Source organism: Falco punctatus (genome assembly GCF_963210335.1).
Source record: "Falco punctatus genome assembly, chromosome: 8".
NCBI lineage: Eukaryota > Metazoa > Chordata > Aves > Falconiformes > Falconidae > Falco > Falco punctatus.
Window position 1 is genome coordinate 64,115,665 of NC_137588.1, and position 18,132 is coordinate 64,133,796.

General features: G+C 46.6%; 1 protein-coding gene across 8 annotated transcripts in view; it reads left to right on the top strand.

The window, feature by feature from the left end:
• Positions 1 to 17,783, top strand: part of JAKMIP2 (janus kinase and microtubule interacting protein 2) — a 75,290-nt gene extending 57,507 nt beyond the window's left edge. For 2 of the 8 annotated variants that reach the window (XM_080397828.1, XM_080397834.1), the window contains exon 20: positions 8,173 to 9,116. In XM_080397828.1, the coding sequence (XP_080253954.1) occupies positions 8,173 to 8,319 (147 nt within the window). In that variant the 3' untranslated portion in view covers positions 8,320 to 9,116. Of the gene's footprint in view, positions 1 to 934; positions 3,410 to 4,723; positions 9,117 to 15,878 lie in introns of those variants that run through there. The other 6 variants (XM_080397829.1, XM_080397836.1, XM_080397833.1 and 3 more) reach the window with 5 other exon arrangements.
• The last annotated feature ends 349 nt before the right edge of the window (positions 17,784 to 18,132 follow it).

The window sequence follows — 18,132 nt, forward strand, 5'->3', positions numbered from 1 at the left end:
TGAAGAAAGATGATGGCATGGGTACAGCATGCTGCTAGCCATGATGTCTTTTCTAGAAATGCCAGCCCGGTGTGAGGTGCATTTCCAGTGGTAGCCATGCTGGTGTACTTACACCAGTGAATATTAACATCCACGTGTAAACTGTAATATGGAATGATGGCTATGTTAATATAATGACAGTAGTGCTAATGAGCCCTTTCAAGTTTATATGTATGTCCCTAAAGTGAAACAAGTGGGCGTAATGCAAAACTTGATACACATAATTCTTTCTGCTTTTCTGACAGTATTTTTATGATACAAGGACTCAGTGTCTTTCTTTGTAATATATATAACTTGGGAAAATAACAGATGATAATTTGCGATGAAAATAAAGAAAGCAAAACTTACGCTATTGGTCAACTGGAGACCTTGAACAGGAGACTTTTTTTAGTGGCAGTTTTCAGAAGAGCTTTAAACTCACAAAAATTTACATCTCAGAAAACAATATATTCATGATTAAAATGAGACCTCCAAGAACATATTATTAAACATTTAATGGTTAGGGTTTGATACTATGCGTGTATGTATGTGTGTATATATATATATTCCCAGACTATTTGCAGCATGGATTGCAGGCACTTTTTTAACGCACTTAAAAATATTACCTGTGCTGTTTTTGATGTCCAGCTTTGTGACTTCAGTCAGCCCATGGTGGTTCATAGTGACAGTTATACCTCAGGCTTTCAATATGGTGCCAATTGTAATTATCACCAAAATTAATGCTATCCATTTTCTAAGCCTGGGAGGTGGTATGGTACATAGAGAAATAGCTAGGGAAATACAGTGTTTTCTAAAGGCATACTTATTCTAGTCGTCCTACAGAGAGCAAAAATAATTCTGATGCTTACATTGCTAAGACCTCTAGTTTTTACACAATCCTCTTTTTCTTCTGCAGTTTCTATTTCTCTTCTTGTTCTTCTCTCTTGCCTTTATTCTTTGGCCTTGATGTCAATGTGCCTCTTGGAAAGGTAAGACTATTTTATTTGTTTCCTCAAAGCTAACGCTTCTTGCACAGAGCTGAGGATCACATCACATCCTTGTATGTTCTTGTGTATGTCTGGAGTCAGAGAATTCAGCAGGTCGTTGTTAGTCTGTAATCGTTCATAAGGAGGGTAGTCACACAGCTGTTTCTACAGGGAGTTGAGGGAGTTGCAGTCACACCAACACCATCCAGTGTACTTGTAAGGAAATTGCCAAAGCTTGCTGGTGATACTGAGCTATCCAGAATTGTAAAAATGAAAGCTAATAAGGATTTCACAGTATCAAATAGCCAAGAGAATTGCAGGTGAAACTCAATGTTTGCAAAGTGATGCAGGTGGAAAACAGTTACAAATCTCAACCATATAGATACTGTGATGGGCTCTGAACTGACACTCAGGAAATAGTTTGGGAGGTTATAACATGTAGAGCTCAGTGCCCAGAAGCAGGAGAGATACAAAGAACAAGAAACAATGACCGGCTGCTGAGAGACAGGAAGAGGGAGGCAGAGAGGTGGAAGGGGTTTTCTGGCTCAGAAAGTGAGACACTGTTAAAAGGAGGTACAGGTGAGGTCTAGAAAATTTGTTATAGAATGGGTGGATGGATAGTTTGCCATCGTTCACTGTCTCCTCCAGTACAAGCAATTATCACGTAATAAGTTTAAACAAAAAATGATAGTTAATGATGTAGGATGTAAAGAAGACTTTGCCACAGCATGCTTAGCAGCTGAAAGTTCAGAGTTCAAAAAGTGATGTGAAGATGGGGAAATAAATCAGGGAACTATAATGTACATGGCCTTCACATTTTTCTTTCTGTGACTAGCCACTTTCAGAACCATCAGGATGCTGGACTAGGAGGATCTTTCTTCTGATCCAGGATAACAGAAGTAGAATAATAGAATAAGAGATGTAATGACAGATAAAAATTTTCTGATTTGGGGACAGACCCATACCATTAAATTTCTCATTGTATCTCTCGGCTCTGGCTTGAGCTTTGTTAGTGAATAAATTCTTCTGCCCTGCGCTTGAGGCAAGCTGAGAATACAATTGCATGAGATGTTTTGCCATGCCCTCCCACCATTTGTACTAGCTCAGCCTTTGTTTCCAGGTGCAATTCAAGGTATTGATCATAACTAAGTGGCATGGGTCCAGTTTGGTGGGTTTTCCTCTCTCTCTAAGGGAGAGCCCCCAGTCTTGTGCTTCATTTCAGCTAGATCAATGATTTCTTGCAGTTTTGTGCTGATGCAGAAACAACTTTCGGAATTAGCCACATCAACTGCAATCCACTGCCTCCTTGGCTGGCCAGACCTCAAAATGAATGTTTTCATGCGCTGAGGCAACAATATACATGGAGGTTGGACTGAATGGGGAATGAACCATGGGAAAGAATCAGAGGAATGTGGACAGATCAGTGATCAAGGCTCTTGTAAACAGTAGCCAATATCATTATAGAGTTGCTGCTATTTAAAACATACTGCCTTGATCCTGTAAGCATTAAACAGACTAAGTTATGACTGCATACTTACTAATGTTCCCGCTGCAGGATTTCTGGAAACCATGACATAGCACAGCAGCTGTGAGATGTTTTGAGTGGCCATGACTGGTGAAAATTTGATTTTACAGTTTCTTGCTTATTCCTAGTGGGGAAAAATATCAGAGCCTGCTGAAACAGCCAAATTATGTATAGGCTAATTTTAAGAAGCCAAAGTTTTCACAGTACACAGTAGTAGCAAATAATTTTTTATGACTGTGTTCCTTTGCTATACCACAGAATCATGAGTCCAGAACAAGTGCCAGCCTAGAAGGAAAGTGAAAAAAAAACAACCTAAAAAAAGTCTTGGATTTAAGGTGCACCCTGAAAACTCACAGGAACCAATAGTGATATTTGCAAGAAGCTGTTTGCATGAGTTTTTCCCATTTGCCTATACTGTTGTCCTTTTTTCAGTTTTTTCACAGCTATGATAAAGCCCTTGTAAAGCACATGTGAAAAACTGGGGCAGTAAGAGGTTCAGAATTTTCTGTATATACAGTTGGCGCCTATATTTTCCACCTGTATGGGTGTGGAATTGGTTTTCTATTGACTATTTGCTGCTTCTGGTACAGCTACAGAATTGGTAAGAAGCTTCTGCATCCTAGTTTTTACCAATGCTGGTATCAGCTATGGTAGAAGAAAAATAAGAAGCCAAGGGGGTTCTTACTACTTTGAAAATAATGCTTCAAAAGACATTCCTTGCTCAGTTTAGATCACCTTGATTAAAAATGCATTTGACATTAAACTACTGAACAGTTTTTTTAATCCTGTCTCTTTTAAGATGATGCACCCAGTGAAGTCTTTTCAGTAGAGCATACATCTGAGAAATACAAATTAAAATTTTCATTAATATTAGAACTCATGAGGAAATGGTGTCTTTCTGATTTTTTTAAACTTTTTAGTTTTGAAAATATTTTTTTCAGAAGTTTTTTAAAAAACCCTCAGTGGTAGATGCAAATGCCAAAAATATCCAAAAAGTGCATAACAATTTTTGTTCATAGATATGACGTTTTTCATTAGAAAGAAAAAGATCATTCACATGTCAAATTTAATCCACCTGTAATTGAACTTAGAATAGGAAATCCTGAGTGCCAGGGCAAAAATGTCAGCGGATGCTTCCTGAGGCTGTATGCATGGTTTTGGTATGCCAGCACAGAAAAGAAGGGAGGGCGAAGAGAATTACAGACGTAACATGAATGAGTCACTTGGCTTTTCAGGAATAGCCGGTATATACCAGTGTCTTTTGAAATAAGCATTTCCCGAAATAGAAAAAAAAATACCCTATTACTCTGACATTGGAATTCCAGCAGTGCTGATTAACTCTCTGTGTTGGAGCCTGTGTCTGAGGTGCCTGTAACATTTCTGTGTCTGCATACTAAGAAAAAAATGTGTGTTTTAACAGCCTTACAATTAGCTCTGCAGTGTATTTAAAGGCAGACAGAATTCTTTGTTGCAGAGGAGCCATTCCTTCCCTCTTCTCAAAGCAGGAAGGGGAGAACCACACATATATAAAAGAAGAATCAGGACCATCAAAAAAAATATAACAAAACCTCCACATTTGCTGATAACAATTACTTTTGGCCTATTTTAAGGGCAGATATTGGCTGCTACATTCCTTCCAAAATTCTAGCAGATTTATTATTACTTGCTTGCAGTCTCTTCTACCTGCATGTGGCTGCTGGGTCACATCTAGCACAAGCTCTGCACTAATTTGATGCACTCACACATTTATCGAGTAGGACTTCATGGAGCCCAGGAAGGCTGCTGTAACACAGTACCAACACAGGAAGAGTTGTTGAATCACTGCTGCATAGAGGCTGGCCTGGGGAGGGGGTGAGGGTCTAGTCCAAATGGCTTGTCTCTGCTCCTCATAGAGAGGACAAGGAGCATCAGAGAGTGCTGAAATGTGGTTTACAACCCCTGAGAGCCTGCTGGTGTGTGGTGCCACTCCTAGTACTGCGTAGGGTTAAATGAACAGACTTGGCAAAATACCCAGAATTTTCACAAATGCCTTTCATACAAACGAACAGTTTAACACTGATAACTGTAAGAACAGACCTGATCAACTTTCTGACTGATAAGACTGCATCTTGTCAGCTGGGATAGGTAGGCAGAGGAACTTACCATTTATCTGATACAGCTGGTTTGTTGTTTTTTTTTGTATTATTATTTTTAGAGTGCCCGACCACACAGATAAATCCTTATAAAGGCAAATGCTTCCACCCCCCTGATGAAGAGAACATTGTTTACACCTATCTTAAAAAGTATAAAAATGAGCAACCTATAGCCAAGACTGCAACCACCTTGTATTTTAAAGCCATCACTCAAGATTTGTTACTTAAAGCTATGGTATATGCTGCATCTAATGAAATTCTGTATGTTGAAATTACAAAAGGAGAAAAAAAATAAACTCTGAACCTACATCACTTAGGAAGAACTTAAAGGGAAGGAACCACTTTCAGCTGATCAAGTCAGTGTGTCTTGGGCATGGAACCAAAGTTACAACAGAAAAATCTATCCCTGCTGTGCAGGGCAGTCATTTAAACGTGACACTGTCATCCCACGAATGGATCTGAAGTTAACAGGACAGAGCAAGAGAAACACACGAGCTGTGGACAGATGCTGACAACAAAGCATTCAGTTTGAACTGTCTGGCTTTCTCACTGCGGGCACTCCTCCTCTCCTTCTTTGGTTTTAACCTCAGGAACAAATGACAACTGCAATGTGGAGGGAAGAAAGGAAAAATGCAGTCTGTTTTATTGCAGGATGGGCAGGACAGGGCACCACCTTTTGCGCTTGAGGTCATAATGAAGCACCACCCTACTCTGCAAAGGAAGGGAAGAAGAGGGTGTCTGGTGTAAGGAGGATTTCTGATGGAGTTGTAGCCTTATCTCTCTTCACCCTCCCTCCATGAAGAACAGTCTGTCTATTGTCAGATACTTTTCATAATCTTTAAAGACTGCCACTGAGATAATAATGACTATACTTGGGTTTACTATTTGAATAATACACTGAGGAACACTGGATTTGACCTACAGAGTAGCTTCTGAGAAAGAGAAGTAATACGTTGGAGGACAGAGGGCAAAAAAGCCAACCTCCTTGTCCACGGACTACGATCCAGAAAGTGTCAGCTTCCAACTGTTTTGTCCCAACTTGGAATAAATGTTTTGGTTTGGCTTGTCAAACTGACTTTGTTAGCTGGCTTCCTGATCAATGATACATAAACCAAAAATGGGGGAAAAATCTGTGAACACATCCTTATTAGAAGTAAGAAATATCACTAGTCTGTTTAGATTTTTCCACACTTAAGAGTAACTAGAAGTAGTTTGCATTTCAAAGCATTACTGATCTCTAATCACAAAGTCTGGAACCCAGTCCTGGTGTCTTCCTGAGGCTCACGGGTCCGTGCCCCCCTGTAGTCAGCAAGAAACGAATGCTGAGGAGTGTCACACCTGCAGCAAGTGTTGTGACTGTCCTGTGCCTGCTGGGAGCAACACAACCAGCTGCACCCATCTTTTCCCTTTTCTCACTGATGTACTGTATGAACCAGGCTTGATAATGCACTTCGTGCCTCTGCTTTTATTTCCCTGGAAGTGGAGTCCTGCCTGTTTAGACTTCAGGTTCCTGTGGCAAGGCTCCTTATTTGAGCTCTGTCTTTCACGATGGAGCCTTAACTGGGAGAAATGGATGTCTGTATTAAAAATAGAAAACCAAGGGCCAGAATACAGCCTGTGCATTACTTAAACCTTCAAAATGGGGCTCACACGTACCAAGATCTTACGCACACAGACTCTGCCCATCAGAAGCTTTAAAAGTGTCTCTCTTTTGTTTGCGTGCTTCTTTTTACAGATGAAGCAACTGAGGCACAAAGCAGTGAAGTAACTTACCACAGCAGCTCAGCAGGTCAAGAGCAGTTCCTCAGCCGTAGCAGGGATGAAGTTCCTCTAGCATCGACGATGCCTGCCCCTCATGGATTTTTTTTGGCCAGAATAGCTTTTAATAATTAGTGTCCATTCACCCAACTGGATTGCAGTGCTGGGCTCCATTTCTCCACAAAGACTCCTAATGTACTCATTTCTTGCATGCCCTGAGATTGTGTTAAGCCTTCCATCAAAGGTTAGAAGCTATTAGCAAGTATTTTTCCCCCTGCTCTTTAAAATTACTTTATATTACAGAATGACCACATCTTCTGGAAGCAGTCTGTTTTAGTCAAGGGGTTTACTGAATTCTGCACCAGCTGTATGTTTGTTGGTTCATTTTTAAAAAAACAGGCTTGTAGGCAGGTATGTTAAATGAATACAAGTACGTTGCATGCTGTTTGTTCAAATTCCTTTTCCCCTGCACAAGAATCTGCAGATAAGGTTGTCCCAAACCTACACGTGCTTTCCAAGAGTGCTGCTAGCAGTTCAGTCCTGATCTGGAGTCAGGCCCTTTGAGACTCTCATCCCACACCTGTGACACCTTTAGATCACTAAACAACTTTACCACATCTTGCTAGCTACAAAAAGGGGGCTTTCCTCTCTATTCCCTCTTCCTCCTCTCTTTTTTCCCCCCCTGTTACAGCACCAGTTCATTTCACTTGGACACATTTCACAAGGACACTTGGCTGCAGTGTCCTGCAAGTAACTACAGGCTGGAAACTGTTCACCCTAGCGTTAGGGCCGGCAACTGAAACTCAGCTCTTCTTGCAGAAGAATGAGCAGCGCTCATTTTCTGTGATGGTACAGTAACTCCCGCCTCCGCTTTGGTTAAAAGAAAAAGGAGGACTGTTGGTTAAAAAAATGAAGGAGGACTAGAAACGTTTGTTTCAGGCAATCGTGGGGAAGGGTCATGGCACATGGAAGTCCCTAGCTTCAGAACATACGACTGATCTTGCGGCAGGCTTCATCATTTAGGCCCTCTGAGCCGTGTTGTACACATCTTCCTTCACTTCTCTTTTTTGCCTAGTTTCCCCTCCCTTGCTCTTATGTATACATATGCACGCAGGTGCTCCACTTCCAAAGGCTCAGGGGCGTGTTGGTGTGGGTGGTGTGGGTGGTGGTGGTGGACAGTCCACAGCTTATCTTGGTCTGCAGTCTTTGAAAGATTGCTGGATTCCCTCCAGAGAGCTGAATGACAGCCGCTTTGCTCTCCTTGCAGCATAACATATGCCATGCCTAAAACACACTTGCTGAGTAATATACACTTTCTATCAGCCAGATCAAATTGAGTTTGATGTTTGTGTATATATATATACATGTATCTATATATAGTATATATGTATATGTACATATATATACATGTATATGCATATATCTATCTATTCCCTATTGTATATAGTAAATTGTTGCTATAGCTTATGAAAGTAAATTCCAATCTAGGAACGGGGAACTGAATCTAGACTTGTTTAGCTGCCGCAGCTGGTACACTCCTCATGGTTTTACATCTCATGGGCAACTGGATTTTGGATCTGTTTTTCTGGGGTCTCCTGCCTTCTCTGTCCTGAAGCTGAAGCTGTTTATCCAGGGCTTTTCTGCTGTTCCTGACACTCACTGAGGGAAAGCATTGGGAATCCTCCCTCAAATTAGTCACTGCAGCCAGCCTCGCCTCCCCAAAACGAACCAGCAAAAAATCTATTTATTACAGCCTTTGAGGACAGCCAGTGTAGCCCTGGATTCCTCCCCTCCGTCGGTCCCCGCTGTGGCAGGAGTGGTGACGCTGCAGGCTACCCGTACTGTCAGAGCAGCAGGTGAGCCCTGTGACGCAGCGCAAGCCAGCTTGGCCAAAACGTGACTTGCTGCTTTTTCTCCACTGGCCCAGCTGGGAGATTTTGAAGACTATTCTGTCAATTTAAGCTCTTCGGTGGGGGGCCTAGTTAGGTGAGAAGGGTTTGGGCAGTTGGGGTTGCAGAAGGAAATAGGGCGTCTTGCAGTATTATCAGCCTGGCTCACAGCTCCATCCTCTCTTACTGATGTGCCTGGAGAACCGTGGAGACTTTTTTTTGTAGATGTTCTTCATTTTCCAGCTCCCTGCCCTCATCTCAGCAGGAAACACCCTCTGAACCCCAACACTCTCCATTCCGTGGCAGCCCACGAGAACTGAACAGGCCAGGCAATCCTTCTTACTAGGGTGAGGATCAGCGGGCAGCCACACGGTTGCTGGTGATTCAAAGGGTTTTTTGTTTTCCCCTGCCCCCCTCACATCAGCACCTGTGTGGTTTTATGTATATTTACACTTTTGTTCCCAATTTTTTTGGTGTCTGTTGCAGAACACCATTGTAAATGACTTGGCAGAATGACCCTTTGATAAACACTGGACATGTATCTGTACTATATGTATTAACGTGTAGAAGAGAATCCTTATTGTATGTAAAGTTTTATGAATGGTTATTTTTTAATTTATGTATTTAATATAGGATTCAATGACCTCTGGTGTTTTAGTTTGTATAAAAATAAAACAGCAGTGTTTTTTAAAAAATAATAATCTCACATTCATGGAGCTATTCAAGATCTGTCTGGAATCTGTTCAAGGAATGGTGTTAAGGCTGAGCCAGGCACATGCCCGCCTTGCCCGCTCGCCCCTCCGGCAGCAGGGGGGACAGAGCAGGCAGCGGGGGGAGGAGTGGGCAGCCCAAGGCAAGGAGTGGGCAGCGGGGGCAGCCAGCTTGCCCAGCATGGCGCCACATTTGACCTTACAGGGGTTTTGCCCAGCAAACCCATCCTGGGCCGTTTGCCGTTTGGGCCAGCGCAGCGAGGCCAAGGGTTCGGAGCCAGCCGCCGGCTCGGGCCTGCCCTGCCGCTCCCGCGGCCTCCCCGGCTCTTCGGCGGGGCGTGCGGGGCAGCGCGGGCCTCGCCGGGCTGGGGCACCGGCACCGGCAGCAGCACCGGCAGCGGCAGCGGCACCGGCACCGGGCCGGGGGCGGGCTCTGCCGGGGCGGGGCGGGTCCGCAGAGCCGCCTCCCCGCGCCGCGGCCCGGCGGAGCCGCCAGGGGGCAGTGCTGCCCTCTGCCACGGCCGCCGCGCCGCTCCGCCCGCAGCTAACGCGCCGCACCAGGGGCCTCCGCCGGCCCGGCCCGGGCCCGCCACCGGCCCTGCGGGCGCACGGGCTGTTGTTCAGCCTGGCCCTTCCCGGCCCGGCCCTGCCCTGCCGCAGGGGCAGCCGCAGCGCGGAGCCCCGGCCGTTACCGACGCAGACCCGCCGCTGCGGCAGGTCCCGTGTCATTTCAAGCGAAGCGGAACCGCCGCAGGAACGGGCGTGGGGGCGAGCAGCAGCGAGTGCCAGTGCCGGTGCCGGTGCCGGTGCCGGGCGCGGCCGAGCTCCGCTGGCGCTGCCGAGCGCGCCACGGGTGTTTCACGTTCCGGGCGACGCTGTGCCAAAGCCTTCACCCCCCGGGCCGGACTTCAGACGGCCCCGTTGGCTGCAGCCCGGCCCGGCCCAGGCGGCCAGGGGCTTGGACCAGCAGCCGGGTGTGTCTGGATGGGGGTTAACGACCCCGAAATTCAGGTTTGTGCCCTGCCTTGTGGGTTATCACTGCAAAGGTCTGGGCTGCCTGATAGAGTAAAACTGCTCAAATGTCTACACTGAGCTGTGCTGTGTTGTTAGTGGTCAGGCAAAGCGACCTTCTTTGGAAGACAGAAGAACCGCAGAGCTGAAAACGATTTATTTTTTTTTCCCATTAAATTTTAACCCTTATAAGGGTTATGATTTTAGAAATGAGGTTTATGATTTCTCATGAGCACTTGACTTCCAGGGGAGACAAATGAGCTGCAGCTGCTGAACTCCTGGGAGCTCCAGAAACCTCGCCTGACCTGGCTGCATGTTCACACAGCAGGAGCAGGGACAGCTTCGCTGCCATCTCCGAGCGGTGTGTTGTCCTCTTCAGGGCAAACATCTGCTGGTTTTAAAACCCAGTCTGCAAAATCAGACCAGGCAACTCAGCAAGCAAAAAAAAAAAATAAAATTTAAAAAATTCCTAGACAGTTTCCCTTCATCTTTGCCAGCAGGAACATCAAGGAAAAGAGGAGCGGTAAGAGCCCAGGCTACGGCAAGCACTGGGAACCCCAGGTTTACATGGCCACACTGGGGCCCCCTCTAGCACCCACCATTCCCAGCTCCTACCAGGTCCTTACTTTTACAGCAGCCCTGTTCTGAACGACTGTCTTGGTACCTTTTCAGCATGTGGGGACTTCACCTCAGTGCCTAAGCCTGTTGGCTTCACCAGAGATGGGCATTGTAAAGACTGCAGTGCCTTAGGGCAGGCGTGCCCCTGCCACACATCACTGCAGCCATTTAGCTGCTGTGGACACAGGCCACCCAAGGTGCCCAAGGCTAACTTCCCCTGAAGCATCCCTTCTTGCAAGTGCTGCTGGCCCACCAGCAGGTAAGGGGCTGAACCGCTGTGCTGGAGGTGTCCTGCAGCTGGGCACTGTGCTGCCATGCCAGCACACGCCAGGAGCAGGGATAAGCAGGAGGATGTTTAAGGGTAACTCCTGGGTGCAGCACGCTCGTGGGTTTTCACAGCCTTCTCTTGTTCAGGAGAACAGACTGGACTTGTCCCATTTCTGCTGGGGTTTTCATTTTGAAGAGTCTTCATGATCGGAATTGGGGCAGCAGTGAACAGTGGTGCTTTTATTGCATTTGTTGTCAGAGAGACAAAATATTATGCAGCCCTGCTTGGAGAGCCCATAATCCCAGAGGTGAAAGGCAGCACAGCTCCTGGAAGCTGTGTGCACTGCAAAAAAACCAACAACCCTTTTGGAAGGAAATTGCTGAGGAAAATGTTAGGGAGGAAATGGAAAGCACATTTTGGAAGTGCAAAGTTGTAGCCAGGTATTTATGCCTATCCCATTTTTTACACTCAAATCCCCGCTAATCTAAGCTAAAATCTAAGCTAAAGAGCATTATATTGCAGCAGAATAGCCCAGTATGTGAATGTATACTTTATTTAAAAAAACCCAAACCCATTATCTTTCCCAAGATCCACCGCACCTCATATCTTGAAAGTGTTCTTACGAGACTGAAACACATTAAATGCATCCAAGACACTGAAATTTGGATCTAAATTTAAATCTGTACTATTACAGAGTTCAAAAATATTCATCTCCATCCCCCTTGCACAATGATCTTCAAATAACGAATGAAGCCAAGAACTTGAGCCAAGCAGTCTCATTTCCTTTGGCTAGAAAAAATGGAAGGGGCATTTAATATTAAAATGCACTAATTCAGAATTAAATCAAAGGGAATATATATGCATATAAAATTGATGTGCGCTACAGGACTTGTGGAATAGGCTTAGCTTGTTTTACCTAGTGAAACCAACAGAGTGAGGGCATGGGTCTGCCCTGCAAATATATCAAGGTAGTTAAACACTGACAGCCAGAGGGACTTCTTAGCTAAAGGACAAAGCTGACAGAAGGAAGAATGCATCCCAGCTAGCTGTGGTTTGTTAGGAATTGGAGAAAATTTCCTGGCTGTACTGTTCTAATGCACTACTTTAGCTAGTGAAGTAAGATCCTGGGGAGTCTTCCAAGGGGTGCTGTGAGTTGTAGGACTGAAAATCAGGGAAATGCTCACTCTTTGTCTAAGGTGCAAGTGTTGCTCTAGCAGTCGCTTCTCTGGAGACTCTCCTGTGCCCAGAATGTCGTTACTGAAATGAACTGTGTTGCATTTGGGAAAGAATGGGCCATATTCAATGTTCTGCTGCTCATGCACAAGAGGAACGCCATTTCATCCACTAGAACGCAGATGCTCCGATGTCAGTGAGAGCAGATGTGTCCCGACTAGTTGCCTGGGTATGGGCTACTCGGTCTGTGCTGTTCCTAATGCGTATAACATGTACAACAAAGATCCTCATCACTACCACTGTCTTCACCTACACTTCTGACAGCTGTGTATAAGTTAGTGATTGAACCTATGTAGAAAATGAATTAATTTGTAGCTTTTCAATTGGCCCCTTGAGCTCACAGTGGGAACTCATTAGTGTAGCAAGTGTGGTGTTGGAGGGCTGGGAAGGTAGCTCTGTACCCCAGAATTTCCACAGATTCCATGAGTGTCACGCTGCCTGCCTGAGAAAGGCTGCTTTGCTCCACTGGACATTTTCATTTAAAATACCAGAAGTGTGCTAGCTGGTCATGGATGCTGCAGAAATTCTGCAAACCGTATTTCCCCCAGATGTCTGTCAGCAGCATCCTGCTGTGAGGTGACAGAAGCAGTGTGGCTGGCTCAGAAGGACTTTGCAGGTCCTTTCCAGATAAGGCGGTGGAGTGCAGCTTGTGTGCCAGTATGGAATATTCCCTCTACCAAACAAAGCACAATAAGGCTATTGCTTGCAGCTACCCAGCTATCAGACAAGGAGATTCATTTACTCTTTTACAAATCTGCAATACAATTAGAAATGTATTTCAGGCAGGGTGCTCCTTATTGGACCCAGATCAGTAAGGGTATAGGAAAGCTACTGTGTAATCTCTGAGCCTGAACTTCTGCTGGTGTAAAGCAGGAGTGCTTTGCTGAAGGAATGAAGATACAGCACAATGACACCAGCATCCTGAACTGATACAACTCAATGGTAAGCCTGGGTGTCAACAACTGTGACGTCTGATTTTGCCATCTGCTATGCATGGAAGCACAGCCATCCAGGAGATCATTTTTATGATAATAACAAGAATTCTGACACCAGATTTTGGGTCAAGAACTCTGGGTGTCTCTCTGGGACAGCTGCAAGGCATCTCCAGCTACGAGACAATAGCAAAGAGGGGACAATGCAAGGGGGTCCCATCCATGCTATGGTTGCGAGCGGCCAAGCCTCGCGTGAGGCTGTCCTGGATATGTGGCAGCACGTCAGCCGCCCCTAGGCGGGGGTACCCCGGTGTGATGGCAGCCAGGGCCAGGCTGCAGCTCAGGGCTGACCTCGGGGCATGCCCGCTTTGCCCAGCCTGTTACCATTATACAGGGCGTTGGTGGGTGAAGCCCTGAGCTGTGTTACCGCCTGCACAGCGGCAGGCACGGCCCGGGCTCGTGGTGTGTGAGAAGGAGGTATGGCTGTACGGTGAAGGTTCGTGTGTTGTATGGCTGTAAGTGAAGGTTCGTGTGTTGTATGGCTGTACAGTGAATGTTCGTGTGTTGTATGGCTGTAAGTGAAGGTTCGTGTGTTGTATGGCTGTACAGTGAATGTTCGTGTGTTGTATGGCTGTAAGTGAAGGTTTGTGTGTTGTATGGCTGTACGGTGAAGGTTCATGTGTTGTATGGCTGTACGGTGAAGGTTCATGTGTTGTATGGCTGTACGGTGAAGGTTCATGTGTTGTATGGCTGTAAGTGAATGTTCGTGTGTTGTATGGCTGTACGGTGAAGGTTCCTATGTGCGGTCTCTGCAGCCCTTTAGGATGGCAGTAGGTTTCCATTGTTTGGGCGATCGTCTAAACACAGTAAACACCCTAATAACTGGCAACGTGCCATCTGCTCTGTGTCGAGGGGGGCTGAGTCTCTGAACACAGCAGAAAAATACATTCCAAAGCCCTGTTCCTGCTTGGACAGAGGAGCATCCTGCAGCTTGTGCCACGCTGACAAGAGGCCATTGTGCGATGTCTGCTCTAGTGCCCAGCCACCCAATGACAGCCATGAACAAGCTGCTTTGCACAACAAAGAAAATCCTGTGAAAACCATTTCAGAAGGCTGGAACAGGACTGAGACTAGAGATAAAATGATTTCAGTGTGTACAGCAGATGGAGACTCTGGAGCATGGAGCCACTAATCTACAGATTACAGACTCCCTAATTATAGACTGACACTTACCATTTCTGAGAGGCACTACCAGCCGAGGGAGGCAGGGATCTTGCAGAGCAGTGCTTGAGAACCGAACACCATGTTAGGGGTAACTAAGGGGAGGAACAGAGTTTGGAAAATGTAACTGTACCAACCTCTCGCTCATTCGTGTCTCGGAATGCTGTGTGGACTTCTGGTCCACTGCAGATCTTGAAAAGAGGACAGCAGTGCTGGAAAAGGCCCAGAAGAATCTGGCATGGACGTGGACCACAGCCTCACCCAAGCAGGCTCCTCAGCGACAGACACTCTCCCTCAAGGGTGAGCTGTCCGTCAGCCACACATTTCTCAACACAAACAGGGAAGCCTGTCAGAACCAGTAACACAGTCAGCTCTTCAGCACCTTCCAACACCAACCTCAACATGAACCATAATACTCATCCCGGTATGGTCCTATCTTACCGACTCCTCGTCTTGGAGCAGATGAAAACTCATTATTCCTGCAGCTTTGTGCCTAATTCTGTCCCAGTCAGTCGTATAACAAATCATACACTGAGACCTACAGATCCCACAAAGCCGGACCCTGATACTCACTCCAGCCCCACGCTCAGCTGGTCTCCTTGAGCCCTGTGGCAAGGGCCCTTCCTGAGAAAGGCTTTGTCCATGGTCTGGGTGCCAGGCTGCTGAGCGATGATGCTCTGAGCTCACCTCAAACCAACCCTGTGCACACCTTTCTGCAGCGAGGGGTGTGCCCAGAGCCTCCCACCACTTAAGTATCGGGGAAGAAGGGACCTTCTCAGGTGAGCCTGGAGGGAGCAAACAGCTTGCTGGAGCGTGAGCTGGCTGCAAAGCTGCTTTGCTGCACATGGGCACATTCTAGGGCAGAACTTGGGTGGGTAAGTGATGGTATATAACCAGCACTTAGGTATGCAATGAGGGATCTCACCTGGGGCCTGTGCCTTCATATGCCATGCCCTGGGATACAAGATCTATAGCAGGGGTCCTCAAACTACAGCCTGGCCCCTGGTATTACAGACCCCCCCGCTCCCCCCCGCCGGGGGCTGGGGGGGGAAACCAAGCAGCCGCAGATGGCTGCCTGCCACTTCATCCGCGCACTGGCCCCCTGCTTAAAAAGTCTGAGGACCCCTGAACTAAAGCAATCGGCAACCAAGTGGTGACTCCATTGGCATGGGCCAAACAAGGGTCATCTGTTAACTAAGGCCATCAGTTCTTTATTGCAGATCCCTAACCTTAAGAACAATCCTAATCCATGCTGTCAGCATGTCCCTATGCTGTTTATTTCCAGGTTTAGCCACACGATAACGGCCAGGAGAGAAAGCAGCTCCAGCAGAGGTGACACTGGAGCTCTTACCTAGAACGAGCAGTGCTTTAAATCAGCAGTCCTGACCAAGATGCGGGCATCTGCTCCGCTTCCCATCTTACCTGAATTAATGAAAATTCATTTGTTTACTTCTAGCCTTATCCTATACCAGCCTATCTGGTAAAATGCAGAAACCGATTGAGCTCCACAGCCATCGCTGAACTGAACACCAACCAGAGCCTGGACCCTAATGCTATATGTTGTCTGAATTCCTCAGCTGCCTCCGACACGGGAGAAACACCCATACTGGAGCCACAAGAGCCTGGTAGGAGCAGGTAATTCAAGCTCTTCAACTTCATACTCCAGTACACCATCTATACTCATGCCTTGGGGACATCTCTTACCCACAGGAGTAAAGGTAAGGCAATTGCAGAGATTAATAACAAAAACCGGGGATGTGGCAAGATGCAGTTGTCAAATAGGTTTTCAGTGCCTCCAGTCAAAAATGCTGACTTCAACAATAAGCCTGACTTAATTCCTTATATGAGCTCCAGACTGCTGGGAAGCTGGTGGCTCCTGTGCACGCCAGTCATCCTGCCACCGTGTCCTGGTCCCTGCCAGCCGAACCCCGGCCGCACGCGCTGGGGCCACTTGCTGCCAGCTCAGGACCACCGGTGGCCAGGTAGGACCCACCGGCCCTCAGCCGCCACCTGCGGCACCTCTGCCCCGCTGCTCGCCAGTGGCTCCGCCGCCTGCCAGGCGCAATGCCCGCAGCGCCGTGCCCAGCCTGAAGCCGGTCTGGCACAGCTCGTGGGTGGCAGCATGCGCGGGGTGCGTCTTCTGTGCCAAATACTGCAGGGGGGTGGGAGGGGAAGGGTCCTTCTGTCTCCGGACCGACACCAGGCTTGGTGTTAGAAGGGCTCTGCACTCTGCCCTGGCAAGGTGGCAGCATTTGGTTTAGATTTAAAATATTCTCTCACCTGAGGAATCATGAAATGGTACTCACTGCTGACGTGAATGCATATCTCATCCTGACTGATAATACACAGCGTAACCATCTGGCTGTTGGAAGGATGTGCCGTATTCCTCCCTCACTACAGGTGACTATAGGGTGATTTGTAAATACCACTTCAACTGACAAGTGCCACCATGTTTCCTATGGATGGATTTTCTGCAGGCGGCCACCTGTCTTTGCTATTCAATAGGTCCATGAGTATCTTCACCAAATAATCCTGACTTGGAGCTTGCTCCTGAAATATTTATGGAAAAACAGAATATGAACCTGCGTGGTAATTATAAATTATATTACATAGATCATACATACTTTTTATCTAGATGGGAACATATATAGCAAGCCAAAAGAATGTACAAATTTCAGACTCTGTAAATGACTGTTACGTTATACTTATCTGTTCACAGATTAAAATTCACATGGGTATCGACTCTAAAAATGATTCAGGTGAAAATCTTAGGCCATTCAGGCTTATAATTCACTGTATATTAGTACACATTCGCCTTGATTTTTGAGAAAAGCAAAGAAAAAAGAACATGGTATTAAAAGCAAGTAATCACAAACTAGGATAAGCATTTAAGTATTCAAATAAATGTATTACAGCATTAGCCAGACTGTATGAAATGGGGTTTTGAGGTCTAGCAACTAATCTGCTGAAGTGGAGGCCAGCAATCATGAGATTGGGATCTCTAAGAGTGCAGTGTTTGAGGTGTGTGTTTCACTGTGTAAATGGGTGATCACTGCATGCCATAGCTACTGGGAAGAATCCTGGCAAGCTGGGTTAAAAGCTGAGACTTAGGGAGTGAATCTCACTCGGCTCATAAGACAGTGTTGTTCTGCGAATAAAGAGCGTCCAGAGGTCTCATGCCAAGCCAAAAATAAAAATCACACAAATATGCACTTTTATTAGATTCTGATCCTCAGAGGACTCGAGGAGAATGAATTCTTATAAAACAAGGTGACTTGCAGAAAGAATTTGGATATTGTAAAAAAATTGCATAGCTTCATCTGGTTCCCTTTAGCTTCCTGAAGCAGAGTTGCTGAGTTATTGCATTCCTGTCTGATGTCGGACATGAAATTGCATTATTAAGTGCAGAGGCACAGCTGACTGTTACCATTTCCCCACTGCCACAGCAACGGCCACCAGCAGCCTTGCAACCTCCAGGGACGGGCTGGTTCCGACCGGGCACCCCCTCCCCTGCCCCCCCCACGGCACGGGGCATCCTCCCCTTACTCACGGGCAGTTTAAGCTGCTCTTGGGCAACGAGTCTTCAAGTGCCCGAAAGCCTGGGACTGTGGAGGAGAAAGGAGACTGGAACGGTGCGAGAGCCGGGCAGGCAGTGAGCAGGTGAGAGGTGTCGGCATACGCTCCAGCAGGGCATAACTGGACCGGCACAAGCCCTTACCGGCAGCCTACGCTGCAGGATTTCCCACAACAAGACCATTATCCAGCGATTTACCTCTCCCTGGGCGGGTTTGAAGCTGGATGCCGGCTCAGTACTGCGCTGTGGCTGGGTTT